The sequence below is a fragment of the Typopeltis vanoorti genome, chromosome 14, assembly GCF_054136105.1.
Source record: "Typopeltis vanoorti isolate ZY-2024b chromosome 14, IOZ_Tvanoo_1.0, whole genome shotgun sequence".
Classification (NCBI taxonomy): Eukaryota; Metazoa; Arthropoda; class Arachnida; order Uropygi; family Thelyphonidae; genus Typopeltis; species Typopeltis vanoorti.
This window is the reverse complement of record NC_143562.1, coordinates 6,574,604-6,592,500: the sequence shown is the minus strand read 5'-3', so window position 1 is coordinate 6,592,500 and position 17,897 is coordinate 6,574,604. Positions and strand designations below refer to the sequence as shown.

The window sequence follows — 17,897 nt, the reverse complement described above, 5'->3', positions numbered from 1 at the left end:
GTCAAACCAGCATGCAATAACTTAAAACTTTTGGCTGTTTAGAGTGAGAAAATGCACAATACACTTTAATCGCAATATTTCTGTATTGCTTAAAGTAACAATGTTTTAAACACTCAAACCGAAGGGGTGGATCTGAATTTTATCCATTTGCACTTTGTCTTGACCTTTAAGAAAGCGTCAAAGGCATAAGAATGTCTCCAAGTGTGATGTGCATTTTCCATTATATGCAATTATGAATGTTATTCCTGTCCTAAATAGAATTAAATGTGAGACCACATTTGTTTTCTAACCAAATTACGATATATATGAGGTGTGATACGAAATTAAGGACTGACCATCGGCGTAAAAGGTTTTCAGATAGGAGAAGGTAGAGCACCATCTGCTGGATTGTTTACCATTTATTTAAAAACATTGCCTGCTTCTTTATAAAGAAATGTACCTTCAAAAGCGAGACCTCTTGTTGGAAGATGAATTGTGAGGGGGTTTCGTTTCATCACCATGAAAATTCTGACCCACTCTGTTTTCTTTGAGTAGGAGATTTTGGTGATGAAAACAGAACTGACATTACGCACGAAATGGGTCAGAACCTATTAAGACAACAGTACCGTGTGTGGGTAAAACTATGCAAGTCTCTACTCTCCCCAATATGGCCGATGATCAACTGATTATAATACAGTGTTTCAAAACGAATGTCCTGATTTGACAATTGTATATCTCTGCAACCACGAACCACAAATGAATGCGACTTGTACCACGTGAACGGCCTTGGCCTGAGGTTGATATGACGACCGCTAGATGTACAACAGTCGTCATATCAAACTCTGGGCCAAGGCCGCTCACATGGTACAAGTCGCATTCATTTGTGGCTCGTGGTTGCAGAGATATACAATTTTCAATTCGGGACATTCTCTTTGAAACACTCTGTATAAAGAGAAAAAAGTTGCTGTCCCGAATTTTTGGATCGCACCTCGTATTGCGAAGCTGATGAGAAATTATTTTGCATTCAAATATCCTGAGTATTTTAATTAGCATATACTAAGTTGTTCCTTGATATAGTTTAGTACATTCTCAAACCCATTTGCACATTTAAGTTTATCCCCCTTTCCCCCAAAAAAATGCACTTTATGCACTGCCACGCCACCTGCTCGTTTCACCTCACCACGATCCCCCCTCCTAATTTTTAATCTCCGTCTACACTTATCTTTTTTTATTTTAAATTTAGGCAATGACGTCACACCCAACAAGGTACCTGTTAGCATGAAGGCGCACTGTCTCATCTCATAACCACCAGTTGTTTCGTCGACCAGAACTTCAACCAGGGATACGATTACTTGCAGTTTTACTGTAATGTGTGTGTGTGTGTGTGTGTGTGTGTGTGTGTGTGTGTGTGTCTTAAATAAAATTTTAGTTCTTCCTTATTAAACACCAATATTTTTTTCTCTTATTAGACTTTGAAGTCAAAGAACCAATTATTAATAATAAGAGAAGAAATGCGTTAATGATTAAGACCAATGCATGTGAAGGAATGCAAGAAATATTTAATTATGTTACAATGATGAAGTGAATTGGTGTGCAGAACACTTAGATTCTGACCTGGTTTCATCTGCATTGAGAGACCATTTCACGTTTTCAATAATAAAGTCCCTCGAATATTAGAAATACAAGAAAGGTCTTCTAATTAGCGAAATTTTGATATTAATTTTTAGTCTAATTTCATACCTAAATATTTTTGAGTCCAGCAATACGAAAAGGACTTGATGCATCTCTCTTGCAAACTTCTGTTTCAAAAACCCAACCAATATTTAAAAAGAAATCCTCTTTGCATGAGATTATGGTAGCATTTTGGCTTTAAATCGCCATTTGTTTAACACAAAGATTCAACATTCCTAACAGACTTTAGAAGTCCGTAATCTCAATTTTTAAAATATTTTCACTTGTAGTTTCCAAATCATCCTAACGAATACGAAACTTCATCACAAAAACAACAATCCTTGTTCCCTGGTCATTGAATCTGTTGTAAATAGCCTTATTGCGTGTCCTTGTGATGCCAATTTATGTTGTACTCCCCTCGTTGTTCCACACTGTGAATTTTAGCGTGTGTACTGATTTCCTGTTATTTTTTCAGATGGTCAAGATGATGATCACGGTAGTAATGGTATTCACGCTGTGCTGGCTCCCTCTGAACACCCTCATTGTGGCTGGGGACCAGGACGAGAGTATCTGGAAGCATGAACACATCATGTACATCTGGTTCATCTGCCATTGGCTGGCCATGAGCCACGCCTGTTACAACCCCATCATCTACTGCTGGATGAACTCCAAATTCCGAGAAGGGTTTCTTCAGCTGTATCGTCGGCTGCCGTGCGTGAAGACACGGAAGCGAATTTGGGAGGATGGACGATGCAATACTTACTCTACATACAGTAGTGTCCGGACCATGAGTCTGCGAGGGTCGACCAAGGCCGTAAAAGTGACGCTAGGACAGGAAAATGGAAGAAATTTGTCGTGTGGGACTCCAAATATGAAAACAAAGCTGACCCATCACTTGTGTCCTGACCTCGACGATGACCTTGCCAGTGACTCTTACGTGTAAGATGAATATTTATTTGTATTTAATTCCGATTCTGTATGAATGACAGAACTCCAAATAAAATGATTCGAAACTATCGCTGAAGTGAGAACTGTGCGCAACCTTTGAAATATCTTAGCTTTAGAAAAATAAACATCTCACAAAAGCTTGGAAATGCAAAATCCTTGTAGGACTGTTGCTAGATTATCTGACTTACCACTGGTGACGTAGTTGCAGTCTCCTAGCAACAGTGAAATGTATATGTATCTTAGCAACAGCGAGACTAGTCGAGAAACTTCGTTGTTCAATAACCGAAAAACTAAAACAGTTTTTTATGATAATGCGAAGTTTTATGATGCAATTCAATATTAATTCTTAATATATTTTAAATATTTCAGAATTAAGTACTTTCTAATTAGTAAATGTTAATAAAATGCTACTCGGAATGCACGTTAAGAATGCAAAATGTATTTATACTTTAATTATAAGATTAACATTAGGAATTTAAGCACAAACTAAAAATTGATAGTTCGAAATGCTTTCTACTTTTGAAATTAGATACGCGTATGCGTGATTTAAAAGCATTAAGAAAGGGGAGGGAGTAAGTAAGCACATCTCAAATACAAGCATGTAAATGATCCTAGAGAATCATTAAAAAACTACGTTCGCAATAACATCCTCGTATAGCGACGTCATTTTTCACAATAACTGAATTGATCGTTACAGTGGGCTAATTCGATATAAACTCAATTTATTTTAAGATCGTTTGTAAGAGATTAATATTTATTTTGTCATGTTTGGAATTGATTTGCTTAGGTTGGCTATGTAAATGGCCCTTCTGAAACTAATTTGAGAATATAGCATTTTGAGAAACCCACTTATAAAACTGAAAACAATAAACACGAGGATCGCTTCTGCGAGACTCGTTAAATTATGTCTGCCATAATTAGTAGCCAAATTGCAATTACTTAATTTAGTTGCCAATTCGGATAACGTCAAGACACGCGATTTAATAATCCACGCGCCTCGTGACAGAAATCACGAGGAAAACAGAACATTCTCGAATTGAACAGTAATTATGGTAATAATAATATTTTATATAAAAATCATAATAAAATAAAATCAGTCGCATATCATAATTACGATAATCCTGTCTTATAAATATGTCATAAATGGGTAACATTCTAAAATTTTAATTCGTATTTATTTATTATTAACAGTTATATTAAACAACTCTGATTATTCTATACGTTTTTAATTTATTATTTTTAATGTTTATCTAAATAATAGCAAAGCTTATTGTGAAAGGAGCAACCACAACCCTTTAATTTCAATGCTTAGTAATATATTATGCTAAAATTATTAATCACATTAATATTTTTTTATTATTTTATCTGACCAGCTAACTCACCTTCAGTCTAACGTTGCCTTTATAATCATCTTGCTTATTGGAAGTCTACTGGCTGTTGCTATGGTTAGTTTCAAGAGCAGGGTTGTGGTATCCCCCTTTATGGGTGACGATGTCATGGACACGCTGTTCCAAACCTCTCCATGTGGATGGTGTAAAATGGTTTCAAAGGGGCCATCAGGAGGCTTTTCGATCAGCTAGCGACTAATCTGGTTACCTGCAATGGAGCCACATAGCGGGAAACAAATCAATGATATTATTTTTTAAAAAAATAACGATTTCACAGATGCAAAGGAAAGTAGAATTTATTTCATACTGGTATATATTTCCCCCAGTCTAACATGACCATCATTCAGGAAGAAAGCAAAAAAATTAGTTACAACACTTAAATTATGACTGGAAAACTAGTCATAAAGCTGTGCATACTTTCACGTGTCTTGGCCGTAGCTTTACGGGTAAAAGGAAACAGATTCAAGTTCTAGGGAAATAGGTTTAGTTATGTAATTAAAAATTCTAAACAATTAATAAAAATCACTTCCCATGCAGTCTATTGGATTAAGATTAGGACTTTACGCGATTCAAGAAACAGCGATCAAATTTAAACCTGTTGTAGAGCAATGAACTTGCCATACTAACTGAGCCTCGGAGGTTAAATTATGTCTGACCCGAGTTCGACTCCCGTCTACGAAGTGAAGAATCTTGATCAGAGTTTTTCAATCAAATAGTGCGTCAGCCGGTTTCATACGGAAATAGAGGATTTGTTCTGCCGAAAATCAAGTTTTACGTCCCTCATTAAATTGGCTAAAGCTCTTAATCTGGGACTTAACCCGTTTTGGACGAATGAGAAATGAGCGGCAGTTTCCGGGATTGAGCCGATCTCCGTATGAGATCGGCTAACTCATCATTTCATTGAAAAAAATCTGATAAAGGTTCCTAACGCTGCTAACTGGATTCGAATCTGAATCTTTCAATCCAAAGGGCTCAGTGTACCAACTGAGCCAATGAAGCTCATAGCGTTAAAGTTCGTTTAAATTTGATCGTCTATTTTGTGGTTCGTGTTACAGCCCTAATGTAAATCGAACAAACTTTACATTTATCTTTAAATTTTGGGAATTGTCATTACTTATAATTTTTTTAAAATAAATAACAGTGCCTGTTTCGCTGTAACATTAATAGTGTTTCCTCCTACCTCGCAAAATTGCGACAGAAACACTATATTGTAGGCGTTCTGCTTTCTCCCTGAATGATGCTCATGTTACATCGGGAGAAATATCGGCGAGTATTTAATAAATTCTATTTATTTGGTGCTCACCAGAACACCAAATAATCCTCTTCACCACACAAATATCCTTGATCTCTTCTTTTGACCAGTTCTCCTGATAAATACATCGTAAACACCCATTTGTTAGTTCTGAATACACTTTATTCAAATATCGTTTCCTGTAAAACGTTCTTCAAGTAGTCACTCTCTGCCACGTGTTCTGGCATTACAATAGCTCTAAATGAGTGACCTGTGTGATGTTTATCCTCCACCCTTTCCCTTGGGATGACTACTACTTTAGCTCTTCGGGTCTAGACACCTTCTCAAGCCGAATAACTCAAATAATTCTTACTGAATAGAGATCTTCATCTCAATTGTAACCAAATGCCCAGACCACACAACAGTATTCTCGAAACCCGAGTTTTTTAACAAGTATGCCGATGCAATTCAACAAAACTGTGTATCGCAGGTGGATTGAAATCAGAACTCCAGCATCCGATTCGGCCTACACGACAGGATGCAGCAACTGCAAAAATCATCACCAATATAAACGGGAGTTTTTCAAAGGGCAGAGGGAACAATTTTCCCCTGTGCTCAAATAGCAGCCCAGCCTTCGGATCCCTCGCAAAGGCCATTGGATGAAACTTCTGAACATCCACATTTACACCTCTCACATCCAGATGGTACCATTGCAAAATCACCTCCTAGCATTATTCGTGTCATCCACCTCCTACATTGTTGATCAAACTAAAGTTTTCCCTAGCACCACCAAGTCTACACACTGTATACGTATACGACAGTACACCACCATTCTTCTTCATTCGACATAATCGACTTCGACTTCCATAATCATTGACCCAGACGCTCATCGCCTGATTATATTTCAGTGGGGTGAGGATAACCATGTAAACCTCAGTGTCATCAAAACATAGTATGGTTTTATTTTACAAAATAACAACCGCACTTCATCTTCCTCACTTTAATCGGTGATCCTCGTACAGGCTCACTCCAGCCACTATTCCGCAGAATACTGGTTCTGCTCTGTTTCTTCTACATGCATTTCAATGAACGCTTTTTCTACTTCACTGGCTGACCTCATACCTGCTCTTCCTCAAACGCATAAACACGAGAGTAGCTAATGGTCAACATTCATTCATCTAGCTCCAAAACTAGAGAACCAACTTTTTGGCTTCTTCCTCCATACGAAAAAGACGATGTGGAAGGAATACCGTTTGCATAAGGATGACGTCCGTTATGAACATTATAAGAAGCAAGCTGGAACAGTCACAACTGTTGTACGGAAAGCAAAGTCTGATTACGAAAAGAAACTGGCTCTGCGTGCTAAAGACAACCCACACGAAATCTATCGATATGCTGCAAGTAAAATAAAGAATGGATTTGAAAGAATAACTCTTCTAAATAAGTGGCCATTTTGTTAAAAGCTATCAACCTGGTGAACGCAACATTGAACTCGCTGTTACTTCTTCACTAGATGAAGAAACGCAGGTGTGTGAGTCTGAAGTATTAGAGCTGTTGCACAAACTGAATAAGAATTCAGCAATAGGAACTGATAGAATATCAGCACGTGTGCTAGAAGAGTGTTTTGCTGAACCGGCTATTCCTTTGACAGTGTTTAACATGCGTCTCGGAACAGGGAAGATTCCGCAGGAATGGAAGGAATGTATGGTAATTCCATTGCATAAGGGTGGTGCAAAGACCGATGTATCAAACTATCGACAAATTAGTATCTCGGGAGTGGTAGTGGTGGTGAAGATTTTATGAAAATTGGTCAGGACCCGCATTCAGAAATGGGTTGACGGTGAATCTCTACTTTGTAATGAACAACATCGGTTTACTAAGGGAAGATCATGTTTTAGCAACTTGCTCACATTCTATAAAAATGTTGCCATTGAACTAGACAAAGGGAATGGATACACCATGATACTTTGGGATTTTGCTAAGACCTTTGACAGAATACAGCATGGAAGACTGTTGCATAAATTGGAGAAAATGGGTTTGGGTTATACAACATTAGCATGAATAAGAGGATGGCTGACTGACAGATATCAAAAAGTGGTATACGGGGGGATCTGAGTCTGGAAGATTTAAGGTAACAAGTGGTGTACTATAAGGATCAGTGCTTAGTCCACTGTTTTTCAATCTGTACATTAATGACATTGGAAAGGATTTCACAAGTGACGTACAGTTATTTGCTGATCATGCACAGATAGGTAGGGTAATCAGGAATGCTGCTGATATGCAGTCTTTGTAGAATGATTTGAAAAGGCTGGAATTGTGGGCATGGGAAAATGGGTGTCAGTTCAATGTCAGTAAATATAAATTCATTCACTTCAGCGTGATTAGATATCCAATGTCGTATTATATTGGTGGGATTAGGCTAGAAGAAACTGATCAGACTAGGGATCTTTAAGTGTTAGTAGATAGGAAGTTGAAGTTTAGGGGCCATGTGACAAAGATTGCAAATAGAACTCAAAAGATAATTGCAATGCTGCAACGAACTTTCACATGTAAAGATGAGGATTTTATTTTGCCTCTTTACAAGGCCTTGATAAGACCTCACTTGGATTATTGTGCGCAGGTCTGGTTTCCATTGCGATTCTGATATATTGGAGAGAGCACAAAAGCGAGTGTTAGAAATGATATCAGGACTGTGGAATCCTGATTACGAATACAGATTGAGAAATTGGAGACTGTAAACACTAGAGAACAGGAGAAAGAGGGGTCATATGATAGAGACTTACAAACTTCTGAAAGGGTCATACAGGATTTCAACTGATGGGATTTTTCAATTAATGGAGGTGGGAAAAGGACAGGATGACATTCTTGGAAGCTGAGAACGAAGGCCGCCAAGAAGGGCGTGAAGGCCAGATATTTCTCAGAGGGTGGTGCGGATGGGTTACGATTGGATGTTGTGAGTGCAAGCAGTGCGAATGAATTCAAGAATAAGTACGATAGCTGGTGTGTGTAGTATGTGGTCTCCCTCGATGAGTCTCTGACTAACTGGAGGTCTCTGTTAATAATATTAATAATAATAATAATAAAATTCTACCTTTGTACTTTGGAATAGTGTTCCCCACCATATGGACTGAAACCTGCATTTGTTGAAAAACATATCAAAATATCTCCTCTTTCTCTATGAACACTTGCCCACATATGGTACCGAGATGTTAAGGTGAAGAAATAAAGAAACGTTATTAATTTTTGAGAGGATCTTTAATCATCTCTACATTAGCTTCTAAGTCTCTCTTGCTGTCTGTAAGAGGACAGGCAGACTCATCTTAAGTCGAAAAGTCATTATAAGGAATCTCAAGACGCTAGCAGAGGACATTGGATAATGGAGATATCGTTGTTACTGTCTGAACTATGGAGAAGCTGTTAGAGGATTCCTAACTTGAAGAAAACAGTAGGAACATATCTCGATCCAGAATGGACATATTTGCCAGCGCGATGAACGATAATATGGCAAACAACTTTTCCAATCTCATTTTCGTAAATGATATTGAAATTCCTGTTTGCCTAAGTTAAAGATCTGTACACCTAAACCTCTTTTCACGCGGTAGATACGTTCCTAAAAATTACGAGTAAAACGAATTCACGTAAAAAGAACTACTGACTCCATAGAAAAAGTGAAGGTTGGTTCCAAACCTGAAATATAAGCAAAATAATGAAAACAACAAACATTAAATTCGATAGGATCATAAGATTTTTAGTTACATTTCATGGAGAACACACATACATATAATGAATTTTAATAACTTAAAAAAAACATATTCATTTCAGTTGTTTGCTAAGGATTCTATAAAAAAAGTATGTTCTTCGCTATCAGTTTCTGACAATAAACGCGAAAGCTTTCGTTTTCGTGAGACTGTAATATCACTAGAACTACGAGATATGGTATTATCGTCATCGACTTCCGCCTCAACTTTTGGAATTCTCTTTGTCATGTCTTGAACAAAAGTACCACTGGCTGTTTCAGTAGTTTCAGGCACGAACTCGGTTATTAATCGCTGTGTTGATGATTAGATAAGTCGCGATATAATTCTCTGTATGAAGACATTAACAACTTAAGCTCACGTGAAAACTTCCCAGCACGTTCTTCATTTGGATCATGTCGGGCAAAATAATTGCCTAAATTACTGGCCAGTTTAAGACCTTCTTTAATAACATCAGCAGTAAAAGTAGAATTATGTTCATCATTATCATTAACTTCTTCGCTTTCAGGAGTCTCAGAAACAATCTCCACTATTTCGTCTTCGCTAAGAGGTTCATCAATTAACAATTCTTCGATATCTGCCGACGTAAGATCATCGAATCCTTCTCGCCAATTTCACATGCCAAACTTATTATGTTGGGGACATAATATGTTTTAAAAGTGGCAATTATACCTGATCTAGAGGTTGTAGCAATGATGTGGTATTGGGCGGCAGAAAAAGAAATTGCGCATTTGGGTGGTCTAGGGCAAGATGACCGGGTGCATTATCAAGAATCAAAGGCACTTTAAATTCGAGACCCTTGTCAAACAAACAGCGTCTAACTTCTGGCACAAAATGTTGGTGGAACCACTCAGTGGAAATATCAATGGTCACCCAAGCTTTTTTGTTGGCCATCCAATGAACTGGCAATTTTTGAAAATTTAGGCTTTTCATTGGCCGTGGTCTTAATGATCTATTTATGAGCAGTGGTTGTAACGTCCCATCTAAAGCGTTCGAACAAAATTGGAGTGTTATGCGATCCTTTGCTGCTTTGAATCCACGAACAGTTTTTTGCATTTTTGATACGTAAATTTTGTTTGGCATTTTGTTTTCCAGAAAAGGCCGGTTTCATCCATATTCCAAGCTTGTTCACGAGTGTAACCTCCATCCTCAATTATTTTTAGCAACTTTTGTGGAAATGCTTTAGCAGCTGTTTCATCAACAGAAGCCGTTTCACCTTTAATTTTTATATTACGAAGAACATGTCTTTTAATAAACTTAGCCAGCCAACCATTGCTTGCATGAAATTCGTATTTTTTCCTCGATTGTGATGAAGTATCTGGCTGCAGTTTTTTAATCTGTTCATAAAATCTCAATGCTGATTGCTTGATGGAATTTCCGTCAACTGGCATTCTGTTTTGTACATTATCTTCTATCCACATCATCAAAGCTTCTTCGGCCTTTTCTAGAACAACATCTCTTGTGTATGACGATAATTTCGCACTCGATTTTGTACCAGACCATACCGCTTTTCTAATAGCCTCTTCATTTTTCTTTATAGATCGGACAGTTGATTCACGGACTCCGAAATGCTTACCCACAGCCGTCGCACCTTCCCCAGTTTGAAGACGATTTAAAATTTGAGTTTTTATATCCAAGGAAACGGCTTTCCTTTTTTTTTTTTTTGGTTATCGGCAACATCATGTGAGGGCTGGATTAAAATCTTCGGTTAATGAAATGAAAGTTTGAAAATTACATAATAGCTTACCATTTATTATTTCTTGGCAAAATTATTAATTTTGTAACGCGATTTTTATTTTGATTTCACTTAAAAAATGCAAATACAAAAAATGCGGTAACTGCGTTGTCTACTCAAATACCAAATTCAAACTGCTTTTTTATCCGCAGTCAGTTATGTAATTCGGGGAATTCCCAATAAATGAAATTCGTAAGAATTTAGAATTTTCTTAATTGAAACGAAAATGTAAAAAAAAAAAATCACAGAATTTTCTAGAATTTAGAATTTTTTCCTAATTTAGACTTTGAGTTGGTCGCGTATAAGTGAATAAAACTCGCGTAACAAAATTATTTTGGATATCCCAATTCGCGTAACTCCGAATTCGCGTAAAACAGATTCGCATAAAAAGAGGTTTGGGTGTACTTAGCTATAAAAATGGACTAGAAAAAAATTCCAGTAATCGATATCTAGACTCGGACCCATGAATCTTCTGTCTGTTCATCTTATGTCATATAAGTTACCCAAGCTAACGGAAACTCCTTTGACATTTTGCTATTTTTATATCATAATTATATTATTTACATAAAAATAATAATTTATAATTTATTTAAATGAGTTATTATCATGTGGATATCCTTCAGAACGTATATTTCCTAGTTTCCTAAGAATCTTGAAAAACTTCCGCCTTTGCAAGTTGTCATAAACTTTTGGATCCTCCATTGAATATTTTATCAGCTTAAAAGGTGATAAAACAAATTCTTTGAAGGTAATGGCTCAAAGTGGTTTCCTTGAGCCATTACGAACTTTAGCAATTCATACATTTAGGTTATTCTAAATTTATGAATTTGAAAGATGAATAATGGCCGAAAACACTCCGTTCAGAGACCAGAGGAGTTGTTCATTGATCTCGTGTACAAAGTAGTTAGGACGTCAATCTTATCATCGCCTGCAAGGCGATGTTATACCGAAATTATACCGTAGTCAAGAAAGGGAATGGTGATAGCCTCAAGAAACATAATACCGCTCATGTTCACAACTGATTACACTCAATCAATATACAACCTTTTATGACTCTCAGCGGATACATAAATAAACGTTTACTTCGAAGAAACGTGGGTTGTATGGAGTGTGTTGGAGGCCATGGAACTTCTGTTTAAATGCTCAGAACTCTAATCGCGTGTAGTTTCTTAAAGGCGCAAACACACACATGACTAACAAGAGAAATAAAAGTCAGCGGTGGCGGTTTGCAACCTTCAAGTATTGCATTGAGATGAGAGTCTAATATAACAATATGGGAATGGTTTGTGTTTTAGTGCCAGAGAATTTCAAGTTTATTATTTGGTTGAGAGAGAGGAGATCTGTTTTGTTTATTATTCGTTGGCTCTAAAAGATCAAGAACTTATCTTTTATTGCGGGTGTGTCCGTTTTTATTAGAAGGATATTTCACATTAACCGCAACTAAGGAAGTAATAAACACAAAGGTGAGTATTGAAAGTGCGGGCAGGAGATGATAAAAACAGTCGACCTAAAAGGGACAACTGTTAAGCCAAACGCATATCCAAAAGGCGTGACCATCACTAAAAAGAACATCTTCTGGGTAGAAAAGGCGATAACAAGGATGAAAAACAGAAACAAGGCATTCAGTTGATGTGAATATGCTTGCTATCCATGGTTGAGAGTGATGCACACGAAAAATATTTGGAGATTGCGCAGTCTTCATGAAGTGCAGTATTTGAATACGTTCGGTTTTGTTCTTTCACTTTTCTCTGCTTTGTATTTTTATACTGTTTCTGCTGTTTATAATGTACCCTTTTATTTAAAGTGGCCCATTCATTCTTTCTTTCGTCTATTACTTCACTGCTCAAAGAATCGAGATCACATAATCTACGCAGACGCCATTACAGGTTCTGATGTTTTCCATTTCTTTATATTTATTTTTTGGTTTCTGTTATTAATCATTAAAGTATTACATGCAGTCCATACTAGCCTAAGTAAATTGCTTGTCTAACAAACAGATCAAAAAATGTCTTTAAATTTGCTTTCTGTGTGATGTTTTCCTTTTCAGAGGTAACATTGGTTGTTTTTGAAAGTCATTTGAAAGCTCCATTTATCTCTCTCTCAATGCAAATTGATAATGAGTTCATTTGATATTTGGAACTGCTCATACAGTCACAATTTCTTGAAGTACTGATGGGCATACTATTAACCGTTATAAATTTTTCTCCGCTTTTTGTTCATGTACCATTTATTATTTATTCTGAATATTACATTCTACAAGCAAGTAGATTTTCCGTGGATAAATTCTCATGCATCTCTTTATTTTGAACGATTTTGTCTCTTTAGTCTCCAAGATGATTTTTTTTCTCTAACAGATAGATTTTCTTAATCGTTTTTATTTCATGCGATTCTTCAACTGGACAACAATGCTTCACTTTGCCAAGCTCTTTTCCATTTTTTAGAGCGGAAGATACTTCATGTTTTTTTTCAGTAACCACAAAGAATAAGATCAAGCAGAAGTCATTTTTTATGCCATTTTAACTTACTTAATTTAAACATAATACCATAAAAAAAAAGGAAAGGACAAAAAAGGAAAGGATATAAAAAATAGTGCGATGAAAGACAGGGCATTAAAATTGAATTTGTTTACTAAAAAAGGTTTGAAAACAATATGATAATAGGAAACGAACCGGCTGTTTTTTTTTTTTTAAGTACACCCCTGTCTCCAAAAAAGAAACGGAACTTTTCGACAATAGAAGAAACTAATGGCGCCACCTGTTGTATCTTTTTGTTATTGAAGGCGGCAACCTTCATTACTGTTGTGTCAACTGTTTATGAAATTTGTTTCATTAGAAGCCGAGTTGTAGTGCCAACAGTGACAGTGTGTTTTGAAGAACGGTCGGAAAGTCAGTTTCAAACAGAGAGCTGCAATTGACTTTTGTGTTAAACTTGGTAAACGTTTTACCGAAATGTATCAAATTCTTCAAAAACCATACGATGATGAATGCTTATCCCGTACTCAAGTTTACGAGTGATTTAAGCGATTTCAAAGTGGTCGTGAGACGATTGAAGACGACGAAAAGCCGGGCCGTCCAAAAACTGGACTGAGCGAAGTTAACATCCAAAAAGAGCGTGATTTCGTCAAAGAAAACCCGAAATCTTCCGTGAAATTGATTGAAGATGAATTGCGGATTCAAAAATCAACTGTGCACAACATTTTGACCGAGAGTCCGGGCCTTCGTAAATTGAATTCGCGATTTGTTCCCCAAAAGTTGACCGACGACCAACGATCGTTACTGGTGACGAAACGTTGTGTTTTGAGTACGAGCCCGAAACAAAGCGCCAAAGTGCTGAGTGGAGTCCACTCAGCAGCATAAGAGAAGTGAAATAACCAATTCCATGAGGTCTACAAAGACCAAGCAAGGAGGGTGACTTGGTTGGTGAGGGTAGCTAAAGAGAGGTATGAAGAGGGGCATCCGGAAAAAAGTCGCTTGGAGAAGTCAAAAGTAAAGACAATGCTGATTTGTTTCTACGATTCCAAAGGAGTTATCTACAAAGAATTCGTTCCGCCTGTCCAAACGGTCATTGGTGAGTTTTATCTCGAGGTTTTGAAGCGATTGATAGCGAGAATTCGTCACCTACGGCATGAATATCGTGACGACCGACCGTTCATCAAAACACACTGTCACTCTTGGCACTATAACTCGGCATCTAATGAAACAAATGTCATAAATAGTTGACGCAACACTAATGAAGGTTGTTGCCGCTTTCGACAACAAAACGATACAACAGGTGGCGCCACTAGTGTTTTCTATTTCCGTAAAGTTCGGTTTCTTTTTGGACCGAGCGTGTATACACATTGAATATTCAAAAACATTTTGACAAAAAGGATAAGGATTTGAACATTGCTTCCAGTTAGTGAGCGCATTTTCTTAATCAGAGTTTTATTTCCTGATAATCTGCATATCTCACGAGATAAATATAAACAGAACAAAACAGAATTGAACTTCAAGTGTGATTTGTTTTTACCTTGCCTGAACTGGAAAATTAGAATCTCCATTAAAGAGAATTATTAGGAGAAATTCTTGCAGTAAACAAAGTTATTTTTCTTAGAAATAGCTCTTGCAGTAATTGTTTAATGTGTTTTTATAAGAAAACACATGAAACAAATAATTCTCATTATTGCAAGAACTTCCTGTTAAATTTCATTAATGTTCCATTTATTATCTTGCTGTGCACATATCTAGTTTCACTTTGATACGAAACTTTAAAATTAAATACAGCGATGTCATAATAATCTGAAATAGTGATGCCTTAACTATCACAGACAGCTGACCAACGAGTATCAATGATTTTAATTAACATCCAGAGAAGAGAGTATGGCAGACAACTGCCGCCATCCCGTGATCTCTAAGACTATAAATTATTGTTTCAAATAACACGTTCTGTGGTCGATTTTTGAATATATAAAAAGGTAAAAGTAAAAAACTCACTCGTGGTATAAATCTACTATAGATTTACAACTTTTTATGGATGGCACAAAATATATTCATAATGTTTTGCAAGGTTTCATTTTTATATTTGCTGGTTTAATTATCTGATTCGTAAATGTTGTTTCTGACATTAAGGTTAACAGACGCAAGCACATAATTTGTTATTTATTTATTCAGCGTATGACATAATGACAAAGACACATGACATAAAAATATATAATACACATTTGTGTAAACAAGATAAATGAGACAAATATTGGTGATAATGAAATGTATAGTCAAATAAGCCAAGCAAATAAGAAAAGGGTGATCATTATGGGTGATTTTAATTATGGCAATATAGACTGGAATGAAGAGATAGCAACTGGAAGTAAAGAAAATGAGTTTCTTGAGTTTTTGAGGGATAACTACCACATACAGTATGTAACAGAGGGCACACTAGGATTAAGGGTCTTGGATTTGGTCATCTCATCGGAGGATGTAATTATAAATGAGGTGTCAAATCATCCACCAATTGATGAGAGTGACCACGAGGTGATTACTTGGGTGGTTGCCAGCAGTGCGAGGACCTCTGTGAGAAAAGGGCATATGTGGAACTACAAGGGGGGGGGTGATTATGAAGAGCTTAGGAAACAGCTTGCGGGTGTAGCGTGATACGAGGAGTTAGCTGGAAAAGTGATCAATGCAGATTGGGGGATTTTCAAAACTGTTTGGTAGATGCAATGTCTAAATGTATTCCAAGGGTGAGAAGGTTAAATAAGGTGTGTGTGAGATGGATGAATAAAGAGATTAAGCATGCGATACAGAAAAAAGGGCATTGTGGAGGCAGCATAAGAGAAGTGAAATAACGAATTCCATGAGGTCTACAAAGACCACGCAACGAGGGTGACTTGGTTGGTGAGGGTAGCTAAAGAAAGGTATGAACAGAAGTTGGCTAATGAAGCCAAAAAGAATTCTAAGGAGTTCTTTCGATATGTAGCCAGCAAAAGAAAGAATAATTATGGAAGGATGACATTGATTGGAGAAAATGATATAAAGACAGCTGTTGCAGAAGGTGTGGTGGAGATACTTAATGAGCAGTTCATAAAGGTCTTTCAATCTTGTGAATGTGACTTCATGGAGAGATTGAGAGCAGTTGATGATGGGGAGGAGAGACTGACTGTAATTGAGCAAGAGGTGTTTGGGGAGTTGAGTAAACTAGATGTAAATAAGGCTGTGGGACTTGATAATATATCACCGCGTATTCTGAAGGAATGTGCCAGGGAGTTGACACCTGCCTTGACATATTTTTTAATATGAGTCTTGCACTCGGTCAAGTTCCTAAAGAGTGGAAGGAGGGCAAGATTGTGCCACTTCATAAAGGAGGTGATCGAACTTAGGCATCAAACTATAGGCCTATCTGTGTGTCAGGTGTTGTGGTTAAGTTGTTGGAGAAGCTTGTGAGAAATAGGATCCAGAGTTGGGTTGATAACAATCGTATTATCTTTGATGGACAGCATGGATTTGCTAAAGGGAGGTCATGTTTTAGTACTCTACTTACTTATTACAATAAAGTGACTGCTTCATTGGACAGAGGAAAAGGATACACAGTAATATACTTGGATTTCGCAAAGGGTTTTGATAGAGTACCTCATGATAGGTTGACAGTCAAACTAGAGCAGATGGGGTTGGATATTAGATTGGTGCATTGGGTTGGAGACTGGCTATCTGATAGGTATCAACAAGTTGTGTATGGGGGAGCGATGTCCAGGAAAAGGAAAGTCACTAGTGGAGTGCCTCAGGGGTCTGTTTTAGGTCCATTGCTGTTTAACTTGTATATTAATGATATTGGTGAAGATTTGGATGGAGATATTCAGTTGTTTGCAGATGACGCAAAGTTGGGACGAACCATAAAGTGTAGTGAAGATGTTGTGGCCTTACAGGAAGACTTGAACTGATTGAGTGATTGGGCACGGAAATGGGGATGTGAGTTCAATGTTGCAAAATGTAAGGCTTTAAAATTTGGAAAACAAAGATGGGATGCAGAATTTATGCTTGGTGAGAATATATTGCTGGAGGTAGAGAAAATAAGAGATCTGTGGGTGATAGTGGATAAGGATCTAAAATTTAGGGGACACATCGCCAAAATTGTGAAGACAACACAAAGGCTTCTGGGAATGATGAGGAGGACACTGACGTGTAGAAGTAGGGAGATTCTTGTTCCATTGTATAAGGCTTTGATTAGGCCACACATGGAATATTGTGCCCAGATTTTCTCACCGGGTTTTCAGAAGAATGAAGAGATGTTGGAAAGGGTCCAAAGGCAACTGACTAAGGTAGTTTCTGACCTCTGGAATGTCGAGTATGAGGAAAGATTGAGAAAATGTAATTTGCAGAGTCTGGTGAACAGGAGGAAGAGGGGAATATGATAGAGACCTACAAGTTGGTAAGGGGTTGTTATAGGATCAATGTTGGAGAGGTTCTACAATAAAACAGTGGGAGATCAGGGGGGAGAACTAGAAGTCATCCCTGGAAACTGTATAAGGAGGGTGTGAGTAAGGGAGTGAGAGGCAGGTTTTTTTCGTGCAGAGTTGTGAGTGATTGGAATGCCTTGCCTGAGAGTGTGGTGTCTGCAAAGAGTTTGAATGTGTTTAAAACACGGTATGATGAGCTGTGTGTGTGAAAAAAGGACCTCCCAGATGAGTCTTTGACTCCATGAGGTCTTGGGGTGGTAATAAT

The 17,897-nt window shown here is 37.3% G+C and overlaps 2 protein-coding genes across 2 annotated transcripts in view; one reads left to right on the top strand and one right to left on the bottom strand.

Moving 5' to 3' along the window:
* LOC150099143 (RYamide receptor-like) overlaps positions 1-2,669 on the top strand; it is a 39,540-nt gene extending 36,871 nt beyond the window's left edge. The window contains exon 3 of the mRNA XM_090403932.1: positions 2,126-2,669. Coding sequence (XP_090260058.1) covers positions 2,126-2,593 — 468 coding nt within the window. The 3' untranslated portion in view covers positions 2,594-2,669. The remainder of the gene's footprint in view (positions 1-2,125) is intronic.
* The window catches only part of LOC150099142 (uncharacterized), a 148,052-nt gene that overhangs the window by 105,250 nt on the left and 24,905 nt on the right, over positions 1-17,897 (bottom strand). The window contains exon 2 of the mRNA XM_090404265.1: positions 3,981-4,194. The gene's annotated coding sequence lies outside the window, so the exon portion shown is untranslated. The remainder of the gene's footprint in view (positions 1-3,980; positions 4,195-17,897) is intronic.